Source organism: Lepisosteus oculatus, chromosome 9 (assembly GCF_040954835.1).
Source record: "Lepisosteus oculatus isolate fLepOcu1 chromosome 9, fLepOcu1.hap2, whole genome shotgun sequence".
Classification (NCBI taxonomy): domain Eukaryota; kingdom Metazoa; phylum Chordata; class Actinopteri; order Semionotiformes; family Lepisosteidae; genus Lepisosteus; species Lepisosteus oculatus.
Genome location: NC_090704.1, coordinates 35,553,607 through 35,580,440, shown reverse-complemented (window position 1 = coordinate 35,580,440; position 26,834 = coordinate 35,553,607). Strand labels below are relative to the sequence as shown.

The 26,834-nt window shown below is 39.5% G+C and overlaps 2 protein-coding genes across 2 annotated transcripts in view; both read right to left on the bottom strand.

The window, feature by feature from the left end:
• Positions 1-4,626: 4,626 nt before the first annotated feature.
• On the bottom strand, positions 4,627-19,138 carry LOC102689937 (alpha-N-acetylgalactosaminide alpha-2,6-sialyltransferase 1-like). The gene is made up of 9 exons (XM_006635331.3): positions 18,891-19,138; positions 16,944-17,082; positions 14,601-14,763; positions 14,137-14,305; positions 12,029-12,158; positions 10,675-10,778; positions 9,925-10,008; positions 7,215-7,314; positions 4,627-6,973 (listed from the first exon to the last, which is right to left on the bottom strand). Exons 1-9 carry the CDS (start codon positions 19,010-19,012, stop codon positions 6,791-6,793), a joined length of 1,194 nt encoding a protein of 397 aa, XP_006635394.3. The 5' UTR covers positions 19,013-19,138; the 3' UTR covers positions 4,627-6,790.
• A 4,647-nt stretch (positions 19,139-23,785) lies between these two features.
• The window catches only part of si:ch73-366l1.5 (FILIA-N KH-like domain-containing protein), a 49,457-nt gene continuing 46,408 nt past the window's right edge, over positions 23,786-26,834 (bottom strand). The window contains exon 4 of the mRNA XM_006635330.3: positions 23,786-26,302. Within this exon, the coding sequence (XP_006635393.3) occupies positions 26,188-26,302 (115 nt within the window). The 3' untranslated portion in view covers positions 23,786-26,187. The remainder of the gene's footprint in view (positions 26,303-26,834) is intronic.

Genomic DNA, 26,834 nt, shown 5'->3' with positions numbered 1-26,834 from the left:
CACATTCTTAGATTTCTTTAGTTCTAAGATTGACAACATCCGGCATCACATTCTCTCCACTACGGATATAATTTCCATACCTCCTCCCTCCTCATCCAACTTCTCTAGTTCCTGTCTCTCCAGCTTCTCTCTTCTTGACTCAGCATCCCTAAACAAACTAGTTAGGCACATGAAACCCACCACATCTATTTTAGATCCCATTCCCACCACTTTATTCCAGTCCCGTTTCTCTTCTCTCTGTCCCATTGTCCTCAATATTATACATGAATCCTTGAGCACCGGCATTGTACCAACGGTCGTCAAAACTGCTGCTATTACCCCCGTGCCAAAGGAGCCTAACATGGCTCTCGACAATCTTAACAACTTTCGCCCCATCTCCAACTTACCCTTTCTCTCTAAAATTCTAGAACGTGCTGTCACACTTCAGTTACATAACCACCTCATGACAAACAACCTTTTCGAACCCCTCCAATCTGGCTTCCGTCAACTTCACAGCACAGAAACTGCCCTGGTCAAAGTCACCAACGATCTCCTAATAGCTTCTGATTCTGGTTCTCTTTCCATACTCATCCTTCTTGATCTCAGTGCTGCCTTTGATACTGTTGACCATAACATCTTACTTTCTCGTCTCGAGACTGTGTTTGGAGTCTCTGACACTGCCCTCAAATGGTTTAAATCTTACTTTACTGATCGCTGTCACTTTGTCTCTCTCAATGGGTACAGGTCTGAAATTGGTCTTGTCAAGTCTGGTGTCCCCCAGGGCCCCTTGCTCTTCAGCATTTACATGTTCCCACTTGGTCAGCTTTTAAGATCACATGGCCTCAGCTTTCATTTTTACACTGACGATACTCAAATATACATCCATACCAAACCTAAGACTGATGTGGCTGTCTCTATTCTATCTAATTGCATCTCTGACATACAAATTTGGATGACTCAAAACTTCCTTCATCTTAACTGTGACAAGACTGAAGTCATGCTTATTGGTACCCCCCATCAACTTCGTAAAGCCAGTCCTGTAACCCTATCTATAGATGGCTCTGTACTTGAGCTTCAATCAAAATTGAAAAACGTTGGGGTTATATTCAATTCTGGCTTAACATTCGACCCACATGTACAGCATACTGTCAAAACATCTTTTTTTCACCTTAGAAATATCGCAAGGCTACGCCCAATGCTATCATTAACTGTTGCTGAAAAGCTGATCAACATATTTGTATTCTCTAGAATTGACTACTGCAATGCTCTACTTGCTGGGGTATCTAAATCTACTCTGAACAAACTGCAGTATGTCCAAAATTCAGCAGCCAGAATCCTGACCAGGTCTAGTGCAAGTGTTCACATTACTCCTATCCTGGAGTCCTTGCACTGGCTTCCGGTCAAATTCTGCATAGACTTTAAAATCCTCATGGTCACCTATAAGGCTTTACATGGCTTGGCACCTCAATACCTGTCTGAACTTTTATCGCCCTACTCCCCACCTCGCAACCTCCGCTCTTCAAATTCTGCCCTCCTTACTGTCCCCCAAGCCCGTCTACATTATATGGGCGACAGGGCCTTCTCCTGCTATGCCCCCAAGCTCTGGAACTCTTTGCCCAAGGATATCAGAGAGTCACCTTCTCTAAACTCCTTCAAATCCAGACTCAAAACCTTCTTCTTCAGAAAAGCCTTTACCTAACTGGTTCCATTCTTCATCCCTCTGCTCTTCTTAGTACCACCTTCCACGGTCTCCTCTATTGTTATTGTTGTATTGTTGTAATTGTAATTGTGTCTTATCTTGTGAAATCTTCTTATTTATTGTTACTGTCATCCTGTAAAGCGCTTTGAGAAGCCACCTTTAAAGGCGCTATATAAAATGTTATTATTATTATTATTATTATTATTGCACACAGATTGAAACAATTCAACTAATTGTATAACTTATCAGAGTAATTTTGTGCACCAGACATAATTTAGGATTCCCATAGCAAAGGGGGTGAATACTTGTGTAGTAAGTATATTTTTGTTATATATATTTTTTGCAGTTTATCTTTTTTACTCATGAAATGTTGAGTTTGAGCATTCAATGCTCAATTAAAAATATTTACTTTAATAAATACACCATACAACTTTTGTAATTCAACAAATGTAACACCTTTGGAACAGAAAGAATACTTTTGTAAAGCTCTGTACATCATTACCTTTTGTTATTCCACTGAAATGTTCAGAACTCCTTTTCATACATTATCACTTTTTAATTCCTAAACACTAAATAATCTTGTTGTTTAACTTCATTTACTTTGATAAATCAAGGTTTCAAAGTCATGGACAGCCTGAATAAATTTGGAGGCTACTGTAGATGAATCTACAGTGCCTTGCGAAAGTATTCGGCCCCCTTGAACTTTTCAACCTTTTGCCACATTTCAGGCTTCAAACATAAAGATATAAATTTTTTATTTTATGTGAAGAATCACCAACAAGTGGGACACAATTGTGAAGTGGAACGAAATCTATTGGATTTTTGAAACTTTTTTAACTAATAAAAAAAATGAAAAGTGGGGCGTGCAAAATTATTCGGCCCCCTTGCGTTAATACTTTGTAGAGCCACCTTTTGCTGCGATTACAGCTGCAAGTCGCTTGGGGTATGTCTCTATCAGTTTTGCACATTGAGAGACTGAAATTCTTGCCCATTCTTCCTTGCAAAACAGCTCGAGCTCAGTGAGGTTGGATGGAGAGCGTTTGTGAACAGCAGTTTTCAGCTCTTTCCACAGATTCTCGATTGGATTCAGGTCTGGACTTTGACTTGGCCATTCAAACACCTGGATACGTTTATTTGTGAACCATTCCTTTGTAGATTTTGCTGTATGTTTGGGATCATTGTCTTGTTGGAAGATAAATCTCCGTCCCAGTTTCAGGTCTTTTGCAGACTCCAACAGGTTTTCATCCAGAATGGTCCTGTATTTGGCTGCATCCATCTTCCCCTCAATTTTAACCATCTTCCCTGTCCCTGCTGAAGAAAAGCAGGCCCAAACCATGATGCTGCCACCACCATGTTTGACAGTGGGGATGGTGTGTTGAGGGTGATGAGCTGTGTTGCTTTTACGCCAAACATATCGTTTTGCATTGTGGCCAAAAAGTTCGATTTTGGTTTCATCTGACCAGAGCACCTTCTTCCACATGTTTGGGGTGTCTCCCAGGTGGCTTGTGGCAAACTTTAGACGAGACTTTTTATGGATATCTTTGAGAAATGGCTTTCTTCTTGCCACTCTTCCATAAAGGCCAGATTTGTGCAGTGTAAGACTGATTGTTGTCCTATGGACAGACTCTCCCACCTCAGCTGTAGTTCTCTGCAGTTCATCCAGAGTGATCATGGGCCTCTTGGCTGCATCTCTGATCAGTCTTCTCCTTGTCTGAGCTGAAAGTTTAGAGGGACGGCCAGGTCTTGGTAGATTTGCAGTGGTCTGATACTCCTTCCATTTCAAGATGATCGCTTGCACAGTGCTCCTTGGGATGTTTGAAGCTTGGGAAATCTTTTTGTATCCAAATCCGGCTTTAAACTTCTCCACAACAGTATTACGGACCTGCCTGGTGTGTTCCTTGGTCTTCATGATGCTCTCTGCACTTTCAACAGAACCTTGAGACTATCACAGAGCAGGTGCATTTATACAGAGACTTGATTACACACAGGTGGATTCTATTTATCACCATCAGTCATTTAGGACAACATTGGATCATTCAGAGATCCTCGCTGAACTTCTGGAGTGAGTTTGCTGCACTGAAAGTAAAGGGGCCGAATAATTTTGCACGCCCCACTTTTCATTTTTTTATTAGTTAAAAAAGTTTCAAAAATCCAATAGATTTCGTTCCACTTCACAATTGTGTCCCACTTGTTGGTGATTCTTCACATAAAATAAAAAATTTATATCTTTATGTTTGAAGCCTGAAATGTGGCAAAAGGTTGAAAAGTTCAAGGGGGCCGAATACTTTCGCAAGGCACTGTACATCTGCAATAATAGATCTGAAAGATTAAATCAAGTATATTCTCTCTCGTACCTTGTTGACATATTATTCAACTTTTCATTTAAATTGTTTAATCTCTTTCTTTCAACCTTCTTCAGAGCATTAATATAATCAACAAGGAGTCCCTTCAGAATGTGTGATTTTGAGCTGTGTTCAGTCATCTACGTCTGATGTTCTTTGTTTTGTCACAGATCACAGTAGACCAGCTTTCTCACTTGAAACTTGGTGAGTTTCAGTTACGTTTTTCAAGACATCTTTAATTTCCCTCTGCTCCCCTAGAATTGTTTCAGTTGGAACTCTGTGTTGTTGATGCCACTATCATCACTGCCAGCAGGGTCAGATTTCCTGCTTTTAATTCTAACTTTTTTTGGAGGATCTTGTTTTCAGTTGTGGTCTTTGTTTGAATTCCAGACATTATTTCTTTTGCTTCTTTACAAGAGAGGGTGGTGTTTAAAATCATTAAGTATATAAAATAACCATTTATTAGAGTTCCTAAACACCAAGTGACTCTGTATTCTCACAAGATATTTGCTTCCCATACTCACACCACTCAGGCATGAACAGGTGCACTGACACAAAACATCTTTAAGAGCAGGCAGGAGGAAGGACATGAAATAAAAGTGCTGGTAATATTAACCATATTATTTTATTCACAAATACCCTCATTCAGGGCAATTTACAATACATGTACATACAATACATTACATGACCTTGTACAAAAAATACAGTAAGAATCATATCCATACAAGCTGACAAAATGGAATGAAACATATAGAATATATCACAGGTAGTAATAATAATTTAGTTGGCACAATCATTTCCATTCAAACATAAATATGTAAAATATAAAATATTAATGTGTGAAACACACAAACTAAAGAAATCAAAACTAAACAAAACTTAATAATTTTAGAGAATTCAATGGTAAGATCACTGAATAAAATTATTCAGATACTAGGAATTGTAATTACAGTAACTATACTTTTGAGTTTAACAAAAGCAATATAATAAAAATAAAAAAAATGCTAAATTATTCAATGATCCCAAGGCAAAGCCTAGACAGGAGAGACTGGAGGGGGCAGAGGTGTAGTGTTAATATTTCTAAGTGCATGGTTCCACCACAGGGATTAAGGGGAAAACAATGAACACAGGAAGCAAGAGACCGTGGAAGGAGAATGAATATAAGGAGACAGGAGGAACTGCAGAAAACAGGAGAAAAAGTAAAAATTCGGATAAAAGACCACGTGTTTCGGATCTGAGTCCTCGTTTGTCACTGGTGTGAGAGCCATACCAACCTTAGGCACAGCCCTCAGCCTCTGGTTTCCAACTACACAAATCTGATTGGTGGCGTTTTAGCTGACCTGCAACTGGATTTTATGAACCATAACTGTAACTTTTAACCATAAGCCAGTTTGCAAGCAAACCAAGACTTTATGCTAAGTCAATAAACCATCACATGTAAACCATAAGCTATAACCATTAGCCCATTCTCTCTATGCAATCTTAAACCACAGCATCAGTTTTCTCTATTACATAACCTCCTCCAGGATTATTGATAACCTTGTTTTACATCCCGGGAAATTCTCAGTTTCACACTGTGATGGGGCTTCTTTTCCCCAGGCGACCGATCATGAGGAGTGGTCCCAGACTACCACCTCAATGCCTTCTGAGGGTTAACCCACTGCAGGATTCCCCAACACCCAACCAGCAGACTTACGCTCAAGGAACCACTCACAGCTATCTAGTGACATACAGCAGAATTATGCCATGTAGGAGCAGTCTCCCTTCCATATTCAGACAACAACCCAAATCTCCCCCAGGATGGCCAACATCCCCTTCTGGACCCAAACCCTGTCTCTCCCTCATTCTTAAGGCATTGTTCAACCTTAACCATAAATAATTTTCGCCAGCAGTAGCTCAACTTGTCCTTTCTGTCCATGGACCCTAAATATAACCCATCCTTGTTCCCCTAACACAGCAGCAATCATGTCTGTTACTACTTTACTGAAACAAAGCCAGGCCACACCCCAGTGGGTGAGCTCATTACAGGCCTGTCTGTACATGATCTGTGAATCACTCCCATAGTTAAATCCACTCAGTTCTCTTCTTTTTCTATTCTTTCTTTTCTTGCTTGCCCTTCACAGCTAGCTCATAACCTCTGAAGTGTGTTCTCTCTCGCATCCAGCCAGTCTATGTCCAGCACACCCTGTCAGAGATCCAGGAACAGACAGGTAACACCCTCCACTCTTTAAGCCCCACTTTGGTCTCCTCCAAGCTGCTGTCTTTTACCACCTTTGTTCCTCACACACTCACAAGTTTTTGCAGCCCACAGCCGATCCCTTGTCCAGACCTACCGCATCACAGGTGATTGCAGCCAACAGCTGTGTAGACATTGGTGGTGGTGGTGGAGGGGAGTCTTATCCCTCAAGAGAGCCACCCATGCTTCGCCCTTCAAATTAGCCTTAGCATACACATCACCTATCCCATATAACCTTCACAACCGAGAGACTGCTGATAACCACAAAGCAACCAGGAGCACAAACTGTCTAATCATGATGTCAAACCTTCACAAACCTAAAACCATTTCCCAGGCACTACAACTAATAAAAACACAGCTGTCCTGTTACAAGGGGTTGTGTGAAAGTGAGGTGGAGGGGATGATAAGCATCAAATGCTAAGGCTAAATATATAACATGCAGTACATATTGAAATGAAATGGGGATACATTCATAATGAGGAAGGATAAATAGTGGTTTCTCCATTGCACTGTTAAGCCTATTGTTCTTGTGAATTACCGTGCATCTTCTGTCCTCTGGTAAAGATTCACAATTTTGGCATCATGCAGTTTTTTCCATGTTCTGATTTCCAAATCATAGTCATGATTGAGGTAAAAAATAACTTCAGTTTTTTTCTTGTCAAAGTAGTAATTGGGATACTTTGCATGGTCTGCTGTGATGAACCCATAGGCATCCACCTGAAAGCGAGACAGATTGCAATCAGAAACTGTACTGTACTGTGTTCATGATCGTCTGAGACAATTCTTTTAATATAAATACAAAATGTATGGCCTTTGTTCCTTGTCTGCTGTGATAATAATTAAGGTAATTCAATCAATGATCTAGAGTCTAATATATTTAGTAAACACGTTTGCAGATTATTTCTAAAACAGGAGGACAACAGTGCAGAAGTGTAAATATCAAGTGCAAGTTACTCACAACATCACAGGTGTGAAGTGCCAAAATCATGGTGAATGCCCCATTGGTTGGCCGGTAGATCTGCCAGTCTTCAGTGTTAAGTTGGCTGGCCCTGAGGAACCTGGATAGCAATAAACAGAATTATGTGACATTTCATTTGTGTTTTATGATCCTTTTCAATATATTCATTGGGTTGTTATCAGAGAATGTATATTTTACATCCATATAATATAAATGGAAATTAACACAATTATATATTTTCTTTCACAGATAGGAAGGAAAATCCATTCTACAAACTCCATTCTTAAAACATTATATAAAATATCACTATGTATATATTCATATCGCACACCTATTCCAATTGAAACACAAAGTTTAATATAAAAGGAACATATGTGAGAATGCTCTTTGTTGATTACAGCTCAGCATTCAATATCATAGTGCCCTTAAAGCTTGTCATCAAGCTCCAGGACCTGGGAATGAACACCTCCCTCTGTAATTGGATCCTGGACTTCTTGACGAAACGTCCGCAGGTGGTGAGGGTGGGTACCAACATATCCTCTACCCTAACTTTAAACACTGGAGCCCCCCGAGGCTGTGTGCTTACCCCTGTCCTCTACTCCTTATTTACCCATGGTTGTGTCACCAGGCATAACTCAAACTCCATCATTACGTTTGCGGACGATACAACAGTCATTGGCCTGATCACAGATGGTGAGGAGTCTGCATAGTTGAAACCCTGGCAGCATGGTGCCAGGAGAACAACCTCTCTCTGAACATCAGTAAGACTAAGGAGATGATTGTGGACTATAGGAACACACACCTATCTATATCAATGGGACTGCAGGTGAGGTCAGTAGTTTTAAGTTCCTGGGCGTTAACATCTCAGAGGACTTAACCTGGACCCACCACACCAACACCGTGGTCAAAACAGCACGGCAGCGCTTATTCTTTCTCCGTAGGCTAAAGACATTTGGCATGCCAACACATATCCAGGGCGACTTCTACAGGTGCACTATTGAGAACATCCTGACTGGTTGCATCACTGCCTGGTATGGGAACTGCTCTGTCCGGGATCGCAAAGTACTGCAGAGTGTGGTGAAGTCAGCGCAGCTCATTACCGGCTGTGAGCTGCCAAACATCCAGGATATCTACTCAGCCAGATGTCTTAAGAAGGCCAGGTCTATTCTCAAGGACCCCAGTCATCCCAGTCACAAACTGTTTTCTCTCCTACCGTCCGGTAAACGGTACAGAAGCATTCGGTCAAAATCCAACAGATTACGGAACAGCTTCTACCTCCAGGCAATAAGACTGCTAAATAGCCAACCTGCAGTTCCTTCAGCAAATCACCTGTAATGGCTACATGGACATACAGTTTTCATTGTATTCAGCATACTGCACTACTTGTATATATTGCATACACCGTGGACACATAGCAACTCTATTCATATTGAGTTTTATTCAATTTCTATTACATTATTATCTATTATTATGTAACCTTAATTTTGTGATTTTTGTGATTCTGTGAACTCGCAGAAAAGACATTTCATTCCCAGCAACTACTGCTGCACACTGTTGTGCATTTGATAAATAAACTTTGATTTGATTTGATTTGAAGTCTACTTTTATCACTACAAACTAATGTATACATACAGTTACTGTATGTGTAATGAAGCATTAATATTCTGAAACAGCAGAATGGGACATGCATTTATTGAGTCAGCAGATAATGACACAGTTTTATAAATTACAGATTTTCAAAAACGAATATCCACCTACTTTCCATAGACAACTGAAAGAAGGCAAAACAAATAAGGACAAAATAAGTATTTTGGCCATATTAGTAATAGCATATTACTATTATTAGTGATATATTATTAGTGATTAGTGGTGGTATCATATCAATAATGTGCAATAATACAAAAAAAGATCAATAATGATCAATTCATGCTTGTGAGGAGTGAATTTAAGATTTGTGCTACTAATCTCATCAGACAGGTAAAGAGGCTAAATATTTAACAAGTAAGCTCATCTGTACACAACCTAAAATGGTTATTCATTCTGTAGAATTTACAATGACAGACTTTGATCAGCCACAGCACAAAAGGGATACATTTGTTCAAGAAAGAGCTCAAAAATGAGACAGACAGTACTGAAAGCTGGGTTCCAATCAGAGAAGCTGAATCTCTCTCTGAAACATACAATGATCTGCAGGAATGGTGACTGAGGTACCTGGATATTAAACTTTGTAAAGGACCAATGAAGTCAACCCAAAAAGCATCTCCTTGTGTAAGAGTTCCCTTTGTGTAACACAACAACAATTATGTCGGACTTTGGTATGAATTGGAGGTCTGACCACATCTGCTAAAATGCTGCAGATGCAGAATATAAAGGTGACCTGGTGAAAAACTAATTGGTTAGAAACAGGAAAAGACATTTAAAGGATTGTAAGATTCCACATGTGTTAAAAGTGAGTCCCTAGCCTGCTGTGGTAACACTCCCTTTTCAGATGATTGGTCTTTTCATTAACTTTTTTTGTGAACTTTGTGCCATGAGATGTAGGCTCTCTGAGTTCAGACATACACTACATTTATGCTAGGGAGTTTTCGGTACACGGAGAAAATGCCAGGATGAAGAAAAGGCCGAAATAAGAGTTTTCGGTAAAACTGGAGGTCTGTGGGTCATTAAACCATGTTTAATGAGTGCACCATGTCCTCTCTCGTGTTCTTACCTGTTCCGGACGTATCGGAGGAAATCAGGGTGAAGCACAAAGAATCTTCTTGGATCAAACTGTCCACTATAAAGCTTCCAGGGCCTGGAAAACCAAGACACAGATGATAACGCTTGTAGTATGTGTGTTTGTTGCAATAATGCAAATATTACTCAGTGTAGCCCTTGAGGTTACTCAGTTCCCAACCTCTCAAGGCTTTGGTTTAATGGACTTGAACATAAGGGCAGAACATGTTTACATATTTCATTGCAGAGCCTGCAATCCCAGGCTCTCTACAGAAAAACTTTGCTGCTTCACATATTGTACTGTATATCATACTGTACATTGCACTGAAAAACCCTGCGTCACGCACACAAGCTAACCCGTGGGTGTGCTTACTGTTCTTTCCTGTTTAGCTGGTTCTGTTTTGTACTGCAGGTCATTAATTTGTTCCTTAGGTCCACGTCTTGAATTCTTGTAATTTAATAAGCTGACGTGATTTTCAGTTAAATCGACACTGAATGACTCTCATTCTGCAACCCATCCGCTTTAACAGCAAAATCTTGCAGCCTTTTCTTACTCAGTAAATATGTTTGAAACGTTTTTTTTATTTATGCCTTGTCCTTCCTGCCTTTTCTTTCCCTAATTTATCCTTTAACTTAATCACACGGACTGTAGACTTGAATGTTTATTTTAGCGTTGAGGATACAAAAACACAACTCATTTTTAATGAGTAATAATGTCAGAGTGGTTTGTAAATTCTTGTCCTACCTGAATCCCTTATAAGGTCCAGTGGCAACAGTGGAGTTCTTCAACAGGCCTGTGAGCCACTGAAAATCACGCATGCCTTCCGGGATCATGACGTACCTGATGCCCTTGAAGAAGGAAGGGAACTGTCATTATGCGATACACCAACATAAATGATAATCTAAAGGATGCTAGTTTCCAAAAGACGTGGAGCTGTGGAACAAAAGGGTTCTAAACATTATCAAAGCATATTGGAGCATCATCCAATGCCTTCACTAATGCAGTTAATTTAGTTAAAATCAAGTTCATGTTTTCTTATCATTGAGATCCACAGGAAGTAATAGTAATATTTATAACAAGGTTTTAATTGTCTATATTTTCAGAAGATGTGGTCTTTGTATTATCTCAATTCCAGACCTGGGGTGGTATCTGCATGGAGTTTGTATGTTCTCCCTGTGTTCACATGGGATTCCTCACCCACTCCAAAGACATAATGTACTGTAAGTTATCTGGCTTCTGGGGAAATTGGCCCTTGTGTGAGTGTGTATGTGTTTGTGTCTGTGTGTCCTGCGATGAATTGGTGTCCCATCCAGGTTGTATCCTGACTTGTGCCCATTGCCAGCTGGGATAGGCTCCAGCTCCCCTGATACCCTCAATTGGATGAGGCATTTGATGAAAATTGATGGAAGGACGTTTTGTGTTTTCAGTAAGCCACAGATCATGTAGCAATATACAATTATTAATAATGATACTTTTAGTTAACATAATGCCTTTGTCTTTCACAGGAACAAATACTCATTCGAACGATTTGTGGCAGGAAAGCAATTAGCCGTTTCACGTTTGTCGACTCTGAAAGACGGCAGATGAAGAGAAGCTGTGAAATGTTATTCCAAAAAATGTCTACTATTGAAACTACATGGAAAATAATTCTAAGATGAATAGGAGAAATGTTCAAGTGCCGTTATATGTGTAAACGCTTAGTATCAAACAGTAGTACCATTCCACCCTGACTAAATCCGAACTCGTTTTCAACCGTTTACTACTGTGTGAGAGGCAACAGTTTAAGAGCTACTGCTCTAAAACAAAATAAATAACTACTAACCTACTGCTTTAACGTGGTATCAAACAATATATACTAGACGTTGCAATATATACTGTATGTTATAGCTAATGAAGTATAATGTAACACAACTGCAGCAGCGCTGTTGGACGTTTTGATCTGAGACTTTCAGCGCTGGTTTGCGCTGTTTCAGCGAGCGTCTTTCGATTATGCCCTGAATCTGAAAAATAAAAGCACATCTAAATCAAGCGACTGGACTGCAGAGCCTAAACAACACATGGCCAACGCTCTGTTACAGAGTAACTTGTCGTAACTTGCCTCATCATGAGGGATGCCGTTTGCGCCGAAGAAGTATTCTGCAGTAGTCAAGGCGTGGGCACTGTGGACGTAGACCGACGTTTTGCGTCCCACGTCCTCTTCGTAGCCTTTGGTAACGGCAAGGTTCATTCTGCAGAAAAATCTCTTTGTCATTAAATCATTATATAAAATTATTAATTTAATATCTATTATTAATTAGCAACTATGGTTTGTCATTAAAACCTCCATGCGGGAGTTGCTAGTTGCCAATGGCTACTAAAAAATTATATCAGAGCCTATTTACTAATCAGACGACTTAATTGCCAACAATTCATATATTCCTTTTTAATTAAGTCATTTCTGTTCATGTTTAAAGCAGTGTAAATGTAAAAAGTTAGTGTACTCGCAATTAAACATTTTCTAAAACTAACGTCACCTGTAAAGAAATCTGATTTTCTGAACTGAGCTTTAAAACGGAGAAACCTAACCAGCGCGTTCTCTTCCTGGAGTTATCGTGGAGTTTATTTCATTCTTTCTGTGATTTTAACTGCTTTTCTTTGTTCTTCTTTATTGTTCATCTTTACTGAAAATGTTACAAAATTCCAAAAACAATTTTAAACATTATGCGAATAATCCAGTAAATGTGTACACATAGATCTCGAGAGGGAATTGTAAATGAGAAAAACAAAGACATACACTGTAGTATTTCTCCAGAATAAACAGTGAAACAATATCCAAAAGAAGTACGTTTTGGTTTGTAGTTTGGAACTACAGACAAGAGGTTTTTTTAAAGAAAAGGAAGGCATTTTTTTACACAAAAAAGGGTGAGCTAAATGACCCTATTTGTAGCTTTTCGTACAGTTTTGTACTACGTTTCCTAGTTTAAATATCCATGACTGTACAAGCATAACATTATTTACATTTATGCTTTTTTCCTATTTCTTCTTCCTGATGTTAGATTTTAATTTTTGAAATCCATGGAACTGCATTGGTCTAAAATGATCTTCATATATGTTTCTAGATCTAGTATTGCTTTTTTACATCTTTTCTAGACTAAAAAAAACAATAAACATTTCATATGTAGCAAAAGACAGAGCCTGTATAGAATGCAAAAAATTAACATAGGAAATTCTGACTCTAAATGCATCCAAAAACCCACATTTAACTCAAATAATCCTACACATGGATTTACATGGATTTAATCCTAGACAAGATTTACATTATTATGTTCCCAATTTTCAGTCACACATATTTTGTTTTAAACTTTAAACGTTTAAACAGTTTTGTAACAAAAATACAGAGGCTTTTTTTTATTTGAATCCTTGCATAACGAAAAGACCTTGGTTTATTAGGAGAATGAATATAATACTATCTGCCATCTGTCTGTGCAAGAGATTGTATGCCTATTTTCACCTCACAAAGACCCGTCCACAAACAATTTAGTAAAACAGTGAAAACTAAAGACTCTGTATATAAAATGCTGTTACACTGAAACAAAAAGGACAGAAGTCAGAGCTTACTGCCTCAATGTAATGCAAGCCTCCAGTCTGCCCCCACCCCAACACCACCATCCAACAATTTAAATAGTTATACTGTAGAAAGAGACAATATATATATAAACTATAGGAAAGACAAATTGTGTGTAAAATGTTGTTTTAATGTTGATTTGAATTTGAAAGAGGTGCACATTAGGTGGCACAGTGGCACAGTGGTTAGCATTGCTGCCATGCGCTAGGGCTCTGGGGCCCTGGGTTCAGTTCCTGTGTGGAGTCTGCATGTTCTCCCTGCATTTGTGTGGGTTTTCTCTGGGTGCTCCAGTTTCCTCCCACTGTCCAGAGACATACTGGCGGCTAATTGGCTTCTGGGAAAACTGGCTCTGGTGTGAGTGTGTGTATGTTTGTGTCTGTGTGTGCCCTGCAATGGACTTGCATTCCTGTCCACAGTGTACCCTGCTTTGTGCCTTTTGCTTGCTGGGATAGGCACCAGCTCCCCAGCGACCTTGTATTGGATAAAGCCGTTGGAAAATGGATGGGTGGAGTGTTTTAGTTCTGGCTTTAGCTCTAAAAGGCCTCTTTGACTGCACTGACAATATTGTGTTGAAGGATTGCTCATCACACGGAACATCTTACCGAAATACGTAGTCATGGTCATCAATTTCTTTCCCCTTCCGGGAACCGTTCAAAATCCCTCCACTTGCAACAACGGCACAGCGGATACATCCCTCTTTGTCAGTTTTGGGAACAGGCAGAAGCTGATAGTTTTGGAGTTTTGGGATCAGTTGCACAGCCTCCCGAAGTACTGCAGGGAGCATCAAAGAATGATCGGTGATATTTGACCCAGAATTCTCTTGTGTTTTTGCTCATTTATATTATGTTGAAAAGTTCTGTGCAATCAAAAGATCAGCTGAGCAATGTGGTATCATCTGCTGAGTCAGAGGACATTTTCCTGAATAAGCACTGACGTGAGTAGTTGGCAAAACATCAAAAAGAACACATGACAGAAACCATCCAAGCACTCCTAAAAAGATAAAGAATTAAACTGCCAAATTTGGTCTGGAGTGTCCTCCTGGCATGGGCTGTGTATGTTTACTCACCAGTGTAGTTAGCATCCATATAGCCAAAGGGGTTATTGAAATGTATCAGCCGGTTCCATTCCTTTATGCTGAAGTGCTCCTTGTGCATGAAGATTTGAATGTTGGGAATGAAAGCCTTCTTAAATTCAGGATCTTTAGAGAACATGACAGACTCTGGGCAGGTCTGAAACACAATAAGAACAGTGATTTTTTCAAACCCTAGTTTTCTTCACTGAGCTCCCAAGCAAAGTCAGCCCAGTTATAAAACAGGACTTAGGATCCCTGAATCGTTTAATTAATGTCACTTAACATTTTGCACAATATTTACACCACACACCCCCTACATAACCTGCAGAATGCTGGCTTTCCCCCTAAATTCCCTGCTATTTAAAGATTTGGTTCACGTTTTCAACTGATGAAAATTATTAAAGATGATCCCATTCCCCACCACTACACACACTCACTGCCTATGGACTTCAAAATACTTGACACAACTTTTGACATTGTAAAAAAGAAACATTACAAGTTTTTTTAAAATACATGTAGAAAATGAGAATGTTACCTCATAATTATCACTATCCATTTCATTCTTTTTTTCACAGATTCAAACCAAACAAACCCAGAGATGAAGAATTCGGCATATATCCAAAGGAATTTATAGAAAGAGTGTTTTACACACTTCTTTCCATAAAACTAGAATTGAAGTTATAAAAGAAAAGAATGCAGATGTGCTCAAATGTGTAAAAGACATTGAGAAGTATGTAAAGAGCATGAATGTTATCATTACAGATCTGCTCTATTCATATCAGAAAGTAAAACATAGTTAGCGCTAGTGCCGGAATCTATTCCAGAATACAATGTTTTTTGCATAAAACCTGCAGCAATATCATACCCCTGATTACTCAAGCAAATTAATTTAGGCTGCTAGACAGAATCGCTCAGCTCTGTGTTGACGGTTATAGAGCTGGTGAGCGAAATGGCGTTATGAATGCTTTGCGGGACACTGTGGAATTGTTACCTGGTGTGGGAATAATAGCTACATCTATCAAGCTCATTTTCTGTGCCAACATTTAAAGGCTGAGCTCTGGAGTGTTTAGAGCTTTATTTCTATAAGTACTTTGTAACCTGTGTGGGTTTAGGAATTGTGTAATCTGTCTCTGAAATGTTACAAATAAAATAAAACAAATTTTATTTCTCTTGTCTTGAGAGCGTTCTTTACCTCTACACCCCATTGTATGTTTTGAAATGGATCCATACCCTGTGCATGAATGGTTTCAATTTAATTAAATTCAGTTAAAAATTCCATTCAAATTTTGAACGCAGTCTCTCCCCTACATATCACGCCTCATTTTAGAGTACACACCACTTCATATATTTTCCTAAACTGTCTGATACTCCTCACTGGTGCCTGAGACGCTGAAGGTGAGATTCAAAACTTCTAGGCTTTCGGACACCTATATTTTTCCCAACCACACTTGGTTTTCCCGAACTGCTTTGTCTCTTGTGTTTGAAACACTTCTCTGGTGCTTAAGACGCCAGAGGTGAGATTCAAACCTGTGAGCTATTCTGACCCTTTACCCACTCAAACTAGGTTTCCCCCCTGAGCTGCTTGTGCTCAGGCCCTGCATGTCGCTGGAGCTCCCTGACTCCTTACACCTTCTTTAGGGACATCTCCAGCCCTGGTGACCTTCAGGCTCACACCTCAAAGACCATTTTCAAATGCACACGAGTACCAAAGGACGTCGGCCTATGACATGGGAAAGGCCCAGGGGAAATAGCCCCTAGAAAAGGGGGGCATGGCCACCTTTTAAAATGTTTGACGATGAGTGTATCTACCCACTCCTAGCAGGTGCTCACCTTTAGTCAGCTGAGCATCAACCAATCTCTGCACATCATGGGAAGGAATCAACAGTTGGCATACATGCAATTGTTAGGAATTACACTAAATAGTCATGAAATGCTCAGTTGCATTTTCTTTTGTTGTACTATTGTACTCATCATCCTGTCCTCACTGTCTGTCCCTTTCCTTCTAGCTGCCTGACTATAGTGCATGTCTTGTGGGATATTCTATCACTGTGTGCATTCTAAGTGATTACTACTGGTTGTGCTCTGTGGTGGATAAGTACAATATGGAGTCTGAGGAAATAGCTCAGTTGAAACATATCCCAGGGTATGAATAACAGTTGAAACATAATTCAGAGGTTTATTAAATACAAAATCTCAAGACTGTGAAAGTTACATTTGACTCACAATGGCTAAACATAAAATGGGGGCCTGAAAACAAATTCTATTTTGAGAGAAAGAGTCTACTTGACTCCCAAAGTTGCAGGCTGTTTCAAGACACATAGGAAGCAAGTTTCTTACCGTCTGTCTGTGATGGGGATCGTGGAGATACAAGTTGTCATAATCCGAGTGGGGCATGAATTTAAAATCATCTCTCTTCAGTGGCGGCAAAATGAGTGTATCTTCCACAAACAAAAATCGCGACCATATATCACCTTTGCTGAAGGTGTGGGAAACAATTATGATGTGTTTTTATTGTATTGTCATTAATCCATTAAATATAACTTAATCTGACATAATGTTAGTTAAAAAGTAAATATACAGTACTATACATACATGTATATATACACTACATTTTCTTAATAACATCCCTGTGTGTTGTTTCCTTCTAGCTTATTGTGAAAAAGTGCCCTCAAAGTACAAGGTTCAAATTTCACTTGAATTCATACTTGCAATGTCAACTCCATAAAGGAGCATCACTTTGAATCACAACATCAAGTTTTCAAGATAAATCACAATCAGATAAAAACTCTGTGCACATGACTGGTTATTTTCCTTTGTTTTAGTTTCCTGTCATCAGAGCCATGATTTACACATTAAACAAGGCTTTGCTGTCCACATGTCGTATCCACTTCAGTATCCCCTGGGAATCTGTATCCTCATAGTCACCCCCTCGGTAAAGCGCACGCTCTCCACCAAACTTTCCAGGATAATGAATGATATAGGCATCTCCTCTTCCTGCGTGCACGGACAGGATATGGGTCATTACAATATGAATAAAAAGGAGCCCGTTGTTTGTGTGTGTTTTATATCGCTTTATTTGATGCGAACCGTACTTTTTACTCAAGACAGAGGAACACAAAAGAAGCATACAAAGGTAATGTGCATCTTTTGTCCTGTGTGTTACAGTACATACAGTATACATCATTTTATACAGTATGGGCCTGATGAGAAAAATCATGAGATAATTGCTCAGGAGTGGGATACAGATTTCCAGGGAATACTGAATTTGATACGACACCGACAACTGCAATCATTGTTTAAGGAGTTTACTGACAAACTATCTAAAGGCATTTTGTTGCCGAGGTTGCCTGGTCGTGCGACAATTTTCTGGCAGGTGTAAGTTTTATTTAGATATTCCGGACACACCCCCCCTTTAAAAGTTTATCTTGCATATTTAGTTTTTACAATATGATTTAAAACTCAGCCTCGCGAAATAAAATCCATACTGAATTACCACCTTTTGGCACGGTACTTGGTACTTTTTGATTGACATTTTTTTTTACCAAAGAAGCGCTTTCTTCAAAATATAGAACTACATAAATAGAAAATGTTACAAACGCTGTCTTTTATCCCAACTAGCCAGTAGGTAGGAGGTAAATTAATTGTTTCAAGCATCTTATCCACACTGTGAGACCAAGATATACCTTTACACTCGGAAGCACATTTCTCTCTAAACTGACTCCAGATTAAAACCGTACACAATATTCTAAATGAGATTTTACCAGACCTCTGACATTGTCTCTGTATTGCTTCCTGCATTGTCCAAAAGATGACAGAGATTTATCAAAGTAAACACTTATCTCTTTGAGAATCAAACCGTCGTTTTGAGTTAAATCTCATGTGAGTCTTACAAAACCAGATATTTTATATGGGGTGCTCTGCACGCTACCAGCAATAGCAAAGCATATGGTTATAATAATACCCAAAGCCATAAATTGTGGAAACGATAAATTCAGAGCTCAGGTACACTAGTGTCATTGTATAAGGCTGTAGCCAACAGTATATACTCATGTTAAACAATAACCAGTTTCGGACAAGACCTCTCGCAGATAGCTCATCTTTGGCAGGGAACCGAACTGGGAATGTTATAGGTGAGTTGTTCCTAATTTTTTTCTTTAATTTCTAATCGGGGGGACAGATTTTCTGAACCACTCCTTCAGTTCCCACTTGTACACCACTTTCTCCTTAAGAAGCTCCACTGTTATTCACTTCAATTCCTTTAAGAAACAGGTGTTTAAAACTTACCGAATGTCGTAAATCTTCTTAACATCGAAAACGAAGCCATAGAGGATCAAACATATCAAAGACATAATCAGTGTTAAAAAGAAAGCTTTCCGAACCGTCGTTTTCATTACGTACTGGCACATAAGCTCAAACACTTGTACACAGGATAAACAGCGAGGTCTAAATAAACCTACAGCTCTCTTCTGGGCTATGATCAGAATGGAACTACGGACAACAACACAGAAACTGTAGCTAGTGCGAATATTACCTTGTCAGTTATGCCTCCTATCGCATACATTCAGGTCTCAATTCACCTGAGTTTGAAAGCACCGCCCTCTCTTGTGAAAATACCTGGAGTAATTTTAAACACGAGATACTTTTACGTAAAATACAAAAGTTTTACCTTTAGGGACAAAATCACTTTTTTATTTCACATGAATTTGTATTACAGCTGTGTAATAACAGACAAAATCCACAGGAATTTACATCATTTAATTTAATTATTTAATTAAATATTCAGTGTGCTTTACTTCCCTATAATTACTGGATTTAAGAATAACAATACGAACATGTCGATGATCATAATTATATCACGGAGCCAATGGTCGCTTATGTTGTATGTAATAACACTTAATGTTATTTTTTTATTTTAAAAAGTTATTTTAACGGTATCATCCCACGTTTTAAACTGGAAGAGATTTGCCCATCTGATTACATTGTTGCTCTGCATTTCCACTGTCAGCCCATAGTTTCTGTTCAGTTTCGTTTTGTTTGCACGGGACTTGTATTGGTGCTGCTCATTTTATTTGTTCCTTACTATGTCTGCACGATTCCTTCTTAGTTTTGCACCAGGTATTATTATATTCTAATCCTTCTTTCTAAGAACTATGTCATGCAAGTAACTATCCAGTATTAATGAGCAATAAACTTTTATCCTGTATAAAATTCTTTCATTCCTTCATTAAAAAGATTTGCGACCAAATTTCGAGACAGGAAACACTATTTTACGACTTGTGGTCTGGAGCACTTCCAAGCAGCAGGTGGAAAACGGAATATGCCCTTGACAGACTGCCAGTCCATCGTTGACTACACACAATCACAGACACAGACACAAACACAAACGTGCAACGTTTCCTGCAAATTAACCTTTCAGTATGTCTCTAGACTGTGGGAGGAAGCTCATGCAAACACTGGGAGAACATACAAACTCCACACAGATGGCACCCCAGGAATAGAACCCAGGGCCTAGCTTAGAGAGGTTTTGAAATGAGCTAGTAGTAGTAGTAGAACTATTTCTACTACTACCCCACTTCCTCCTCCTACTACTATTATTAATAATAACTAAAATTCCTTATACTTACACTCAAAGTGCTTTACAGGTAATGAGGACTCTCCTCCCCCACCAATGTGTAGCCCCCACCTAGATGATGCGACGGCAGCCATAGTGCACCAGTACTCTCACACACCTGCTCTCAGTGGAGAGGAGAACAGAGTGATGAAGCTGGTTCATAGGAGGCCATGATTGGTAAAGGCCAGCGGGAAATTTGGCCAGGCCGCTGGGGTAACACCCCTTCTTCTTTTGAGAAACACTCTGGGATTTTTAATGACCACAGAGAGGATTTTTAATGACTCCCTGTCACTATACTGGGGCATTAGGGCCCACACAGAGTGCAGGGTTAGCACCCCCTACTGGCCCCACTAACATGGACATGAAATGGAATGTAGTGGACAGGTCCTTCTGTAGAGCACAGTAAAACCATACTCTAAATCCAGTCTTTTTCCAGGACCTTTTATCATTCACACACAGCCTGGCCAAGGTCTTGTGTTACCAATGTCACCACAAGTATCACAGATAGTGACCCCAATTTCCAGTAAGCAGGAACGTACTCTTTTCTTGTGTGAAATATTAGCTATTTTGATTTAATCATCTCAAACTTTCACATTGTTTACCATTTACTGCATTCTTAACAACTGTTTTGCTGTTATAAGACTAAAAAAACATTTTTTCTTGCTTTGTGCCTTTCTTCTGCTTTGTGTGGTAGAACTCCGATTAGTCTGTATTTCTGGGACTAAGGGAACAGAACTTTGGCTTAAGAAGGAAATTATAAATGGTCTGTGCAGACCTGCCTCCTATGGGATACTACTGCCCGGCAACCAGTTTGTCTCGGTTAAATCCTGTTCAGAAGTTTGGTAACAGCATGTACAGAGAGGCTGACCTGGAAAAACATATAACTCATTCTTCTCCAGGGTAGTGTACAGTTTCACTAACATGTTTGTATGCTTGAACAGACAAAGCCATATTTAAGAGCTAACAAAATCTATAGTCCATTGTTTTAAGAAAAACGTTGTATTTATCTAATACTATACGTTAGAAATCTCAGCATATCTAATGTAAATTATGCAATTACTTGAACCTTAAGGTTACTGCACTTTCCTCTAGTTTAGAGCACGAATCTGGTAGACCCAGTTTTATTTGTGCTGAACAATGTGAAAGGGCAAACAAGTTCGGAGGGGATGGCGTGAATGGTATTTAAATGAATGACGTAATGGAAAAAAAAACACCTGAGATACTGTTGTGGGAAATTTTTCATCAGAGGAGCAGGACACAGTCTTTTGCAGATTCAGTTTTATTGAGCTCAACAAGTCCGACAACGCGCACTGGGTCTGCTCCACAGAACAGACAAACTGCAAGGGTTTCCCAGCTCTTATATACAGTCAGAAGAAAGTTTGTTTCACAATCTGAGTGCTTGTCCTGTTCTTTGATATGTAATTATTGCTTGTCCTACGCTGTCTTGCTCTATGTTCTGTCCTTTGATATGCAGCAGACATTGGTCTGCTTTATCCTGTTTGTGGGTGTTGTTCCTGTCTTTTATTATGTAGCGTAAAGCCACTGGGGCTGCTAAAGCAAGTCAGCTTTATGGCACCTTAGTGTAACTTTTGTTTGAGGCTAAATTAACAGACCCCATCAACACCTCTCACAATGTGCTTAAGTGGTGATACTTTGATGCTGGATAAGTGAGATATATACATATCCCACTTCAAATACCATCATGCATAAATGACAGTTATGGGAGCTGTTATTAAGTGCAATATTTTGGGGCTCATTAACCTATCTTACAGATACAGATACGAAGATGATATAGCTATTGATGATACAGTACATGGTGATATGATAATGATAATGATAAATGATGATAGAGCTGCTGTCACATGTTGAGTGAAGTAGCATGCACCAGGAATGTTACACACAACCGTTCATACAGAGTTATACATTTTACTGCATAGTTCATTCATTTGATTTGAGGGGGGTGCCTGCATTGAGCTGAGACAAGGCTTTGAGATTTTGAGATCGGTATGCCTGTATTGAGGTGAGACAAGGTGTTGAGACCTCGAGGAGATCGGGATGCCTGCACAGAGGTGAGACAAGGCATTCAAATCTCAAGGAGATGGGGACCTTTGTTGAGGCTCCAAACAAAGCATCAACACTTAGAGGAGATCTCTCCTATATGGTCTTCTGTATCCCACATTTACATGGGATACCCTAGTCTACAGGAAGAGAATGAATACTTATTGCCCCTGGAGAGGGGCAATCAACTGTTCTCTACAGAATATGGAAAGCAGTCTGCATAAGGGTGCCTACCAAAAATAATTATAATAATTCAGTAAGTATTAATACTCAATTTATGCAGTCATATCCAGTTTAGAGGAAATTTGAAATATGGCTTTGTTTGAATTTGCTCTATTATGTATGGAAGCCCGTTTCTGCCAGGGAGTAAAAAACAATGCGCGATGGTATCTCACAATTCCGACTTTGTATCTCAGAATTGCGACTTAAATCTCAGAATTGCAACTTAATATCTTGCAATTGTGACGTTTTATCTCACATTTGCGACTTCGAAATGCCCACATTTCATTGTCTGTCCTCCTTATTGTAACTGTTATCCGGCTGCTTTCAATTCAGGCAACACTCCCGATTGAGGGCGGTTCTGACAATAAGAAATGATTACAGGATTGACACCAATTACAATTCCCATCTGAGCTTTTAAGAGCTGTTACCACAGATGCCACAAGTGAAATCAAATATCCTGCGATTAAAAATTTGTCTGGAGAAAAAAACAGCAGACCCAGTGATCTTTCAGGACCAGGGCTGTGAACACCTGGTCTAGACAATGACCAGCCTGCACCATTCATGTTCTAAATGGTGAAGGACTCAAATGAATTTAGACAGTTTTCCAATGTCGAACAGTTACAGGTTTAGCTTGATATCTTCAAATTCAAGTTGGAAACAAGATTAAAAGGAGGAAATGAAATCTCCAAGTAGGAATTCTGGGATTTGCTTTCAGAAAAACAAGAAGAAAGAATAAGTGGAATGAGTTGTCCCTTCCAGGGTGCAGTCCCTACCTGGTTCCCTACACTTACAGCATGGGATCTATGGTTCCGATGTCCTACCTTGGAAGACATAGTCTGCTAATGGATGGATGCAACAAGCTGCAAGGTTTTATGTGCAGCTCTATAGTAAGTCAGGTACGGACGAGCACTATCTTGGCATTTCAACAGGGTATCAAGTGGCAGAAGCTGTCATTTGATCTAATTCCTTTATTTTCGTTTGTGAGGAATTTCATCTGTGAATTAAGAATTTAAGGTTATTGATTTAAGTTGTTGTTGTTGAGTTAAAAGGCATTTCAGAGCACCTTGCAGAACTTGTGCCCTCGCAGAATACTGTTGAACAAAGAGGGAATGTTAGGGGCATATACTTTGAAAAAGGGTTACACTTTCTTTTGTTGTAAGGAAATGTAAATACTAATTCAGTGTCTCCCTTACATTATTATTATAACCATGATGTAATGGTCACATGAATAAGACATTTCTCATATAGAAACACAAAACACAAAGATATTAAAATGAAAGTAGAGACCTTTGTTTAAATTATAATTTTTTTAATATAATAAAGCAGTTTTAACACATTTTGCCCCAGGGGTTGCAGTACAAATCGCAAAGCGGAGAAATCCTTCAGGTTGGCTTTATACTGAGGAGCAATGGCAATGCAATATAATTACTACTGAATTTCTAAAATTTAAGACAGAGACTGGTATGTTCATGAGCTTTCCTGGGTTCCCAACAGACATGGAATCATGTTACAGCCATTTTCCCAGCATATGACATCATTTCACTTATCATTCAAGATGACAGCACACAAGGGCAAAGAGAGAATGGAAAAGGAGATTATTTCCTATAAGCAATTTTTGAAAATCAAGAATATGGAAGAAGAAAAAAGAATATAGATTAAAAAAAATAAATTGAAAATAACTACTATTTGGTACTTAGTAGATTTCAGGTCCATAACATTTTATCGTGGGCTTTTTAATGAGCTGTTTGGCTTTGTGTTTGTATGTGTTTTCAGCAATTACTGTATACGTGAAGTAACCAAATCATTATTGCAGCTGTTATGTACAGAACCACAATGAATCGATAACTAAATTTATGCTCATTTTAGTACAATGCAGTCTATATCCCAATTAAAGAAGATAAAGTTTAAACAAATGAGCAGATTTTTCAATGTACTGTATGATTTGCATTTTAAGGTATGTACTGGCATTTACCTTCCTACTTAATGCTGAAAACAGTTTACTGTTTTACTATACAACATATTTAAATCACTAGGCATGCACTGGACTACAGAGTTCCAGCTCCAGCTATATAATGTTCTCTGTAGGTTGAAAGTACTTGAACCTGAATAGGATTGGCACATACTTCACAAGATATTGAAATACAGTATTCCCACAGTCTTGCAGTTGAGGCTGTGACAAGTACTAGATAATATCTGCAACACTAATACACTTCACAGGTTTCAGTAGGTTGCAATATGATTAAGATCTGGGCATTGCTGATGGAAATCTGAGTCTGCAATCATGCCAACCCTTGAATGAGTCAATTTATTTGGGAGGGGGATTTGGGACATCCTAATGTTTTGCCACTGAATGTAAAAAATATATATAATCATTTTTATATATTTTGGGGAGCTAAAAAAATAAAGGGTGTTGAAATGTAACATGACACAACATAGTATGCTTAGCAGACACTGTAATTCACAAAATGAAACATTTGTACCTATGTTTTGTCATTGTCTTAAGTGGAACCAGTGAACTTAGTTTTTTTTTGTTAAAACAATATATATCGGCAATAAGACTGGTAGAAACCACTGTAGACATATAAAGTGTGCAACAGAAAATTCAACTCATCTAACAAACAGACTTCAGCAATTGATATTTTACCATCACTGCCAAGTGTAATACCCAGATTTCTACTAACTGTTCCAGATCAAAGGGTATTTAGAGCTAAATAGCAATAACTGGAAAACCAAGTACGAACGCTATGAGAAATTAGCTATCAGTGCAACTATTAAATGTTGTGTAGCTGTCCCTAACATCCTGTTTCATCACATAAGCAGCTGATTATCACTACTGTGCAGTGTGGCAGGTCGCTTGATGACCTGAACTCAGTTTTCTACAGGAACTCATGCACCACAGTGCCAATTCTTCACATCTGAGGGGAGAAGCCACAGCAGGGACACTCATCGAAATGAGAAAAGGCCGCTACCAACAGAATAACAGTTAACAGAATAACACACTATATGACTGATAGAAAAGTCCTGAGAATAAAACTGAAAGAAAAAGCCAGAACACATTGACTGTGCAGCTTTTTCCGGTCCATTCTGAATATATTCACACCACCAAGTGCCCACATCTTAGGTTACTTGTTTTTTTCTTTTTTCAGGGAAGTTGAGAACTGATTCTGATGAAAATTTAAAAAACTGGAGGAGCACAGCTGTTGGGCAGCTTTTCTCCTGTGAGCTATGGGGTGCCTGCAACATTGGCATCAGCAAGAGAAACAGTGCTGCTCTGATCGGCGTTAACCGTCCTGTAAGGCACTATAGAGCCAGCACGGCTGATGGCTGAGCCTAATGGGCGTGTCAGAGGGGCACGTCCGCAGTAGGAGCTGGCTCTGGTCCACTCACTGTCCTCACCGTCCCTGTGCAGTACAGGAGTCGGCGCTATAAAGCCGAGTAGGAAAAATGTTGGCGATTCCACATGGAGATGGTAATAAGAAACAAATGCTTCTAATGCTTTTTTAAAAAAAATGTCCGGTGAAGTGATAAATGAGATGAGGCAAGGACTGAAAACAGATGTCCTCTTGCAACCCTGCAGGAGCTGAGTTGTATACCCTGTTCTGGACACGTGAGCTTTCGGGTTCACCCTTTTCCGCACCGATGTAAAAACGCCTGTTTTGTTCTCCACAGTAAAGGGTGAGCTGAGCCCTTCTAAATGGAGTAGAGCTTCAGCTGTTCCTCCACGTCCCCCTCTGTCATCTCCCCGAACGTGTCCTTGTTCTCCTTCAGGAGTCTGAAGATGGCAGCCAGCTGCTCCCGCTGGACTCTGAAACACACACACACACGTCAGCAATCTGAGCACGCTTTTAAAGTGACTGGCACAACTTAAGACCACACAGAGAGGATCGGAACATCACAGGAGAGTCAGCTTGAGCTGAGCTGCTGTCTGATTCAGCCGACAACCTTCCTCCTCTGCACGTTCTCCTGGGACGACTCTCAGGGTCGAGCATGGCTAGGCAACATGATCAAAGACCTTCACACCTGCCTTGAATGCCCGTGACAAATACATGGCACACATTTGCAAAGGTCACATGTGAGGCTGACCTGCTGTGGGCACTGCCAAAACCTGAATGGGAAGTTGATTTCTGAACATGCAAACGACTTTTCGTTCAGTAGTGCCAGCTAACAAGGGCTCATAGTGCAAAACGCAAACCGTACAGCCTGAAAACAGGAAAATGAGACAGCCCCTGATGCACATTCCCGCAATTTTCACACTCAGTAAGCAGAGATCTCTATCACACAACCTCTGCTTGCCGACATTGTAAGACCTTGTTTTAGTTTATGTCTTCAGTTTCAAC

Coding starts and splice junctions, on each gene's coding strand:
- LOC102689937 (XM_006635331.3), bottom strand. CDS start 19,012: ATGTGCCAGTACGTAATGAAAACGACGGTTCGGAAAGCTTTCTTTTTA. Junction 17,083..18,890: donor AAGAAGATTTACGACATTCG/GTAAGTTTTAAA, acceptor CCACACCTTCAG/CAAAGGTGATATATGGTCGC. Junction 10,779..12,028: donor ACGGCATCCCTCATGATGAG/GCAAGTTACGAC, acceptor TCCTTCTTCAAG/GGCATCAGGTACGTCATGAT.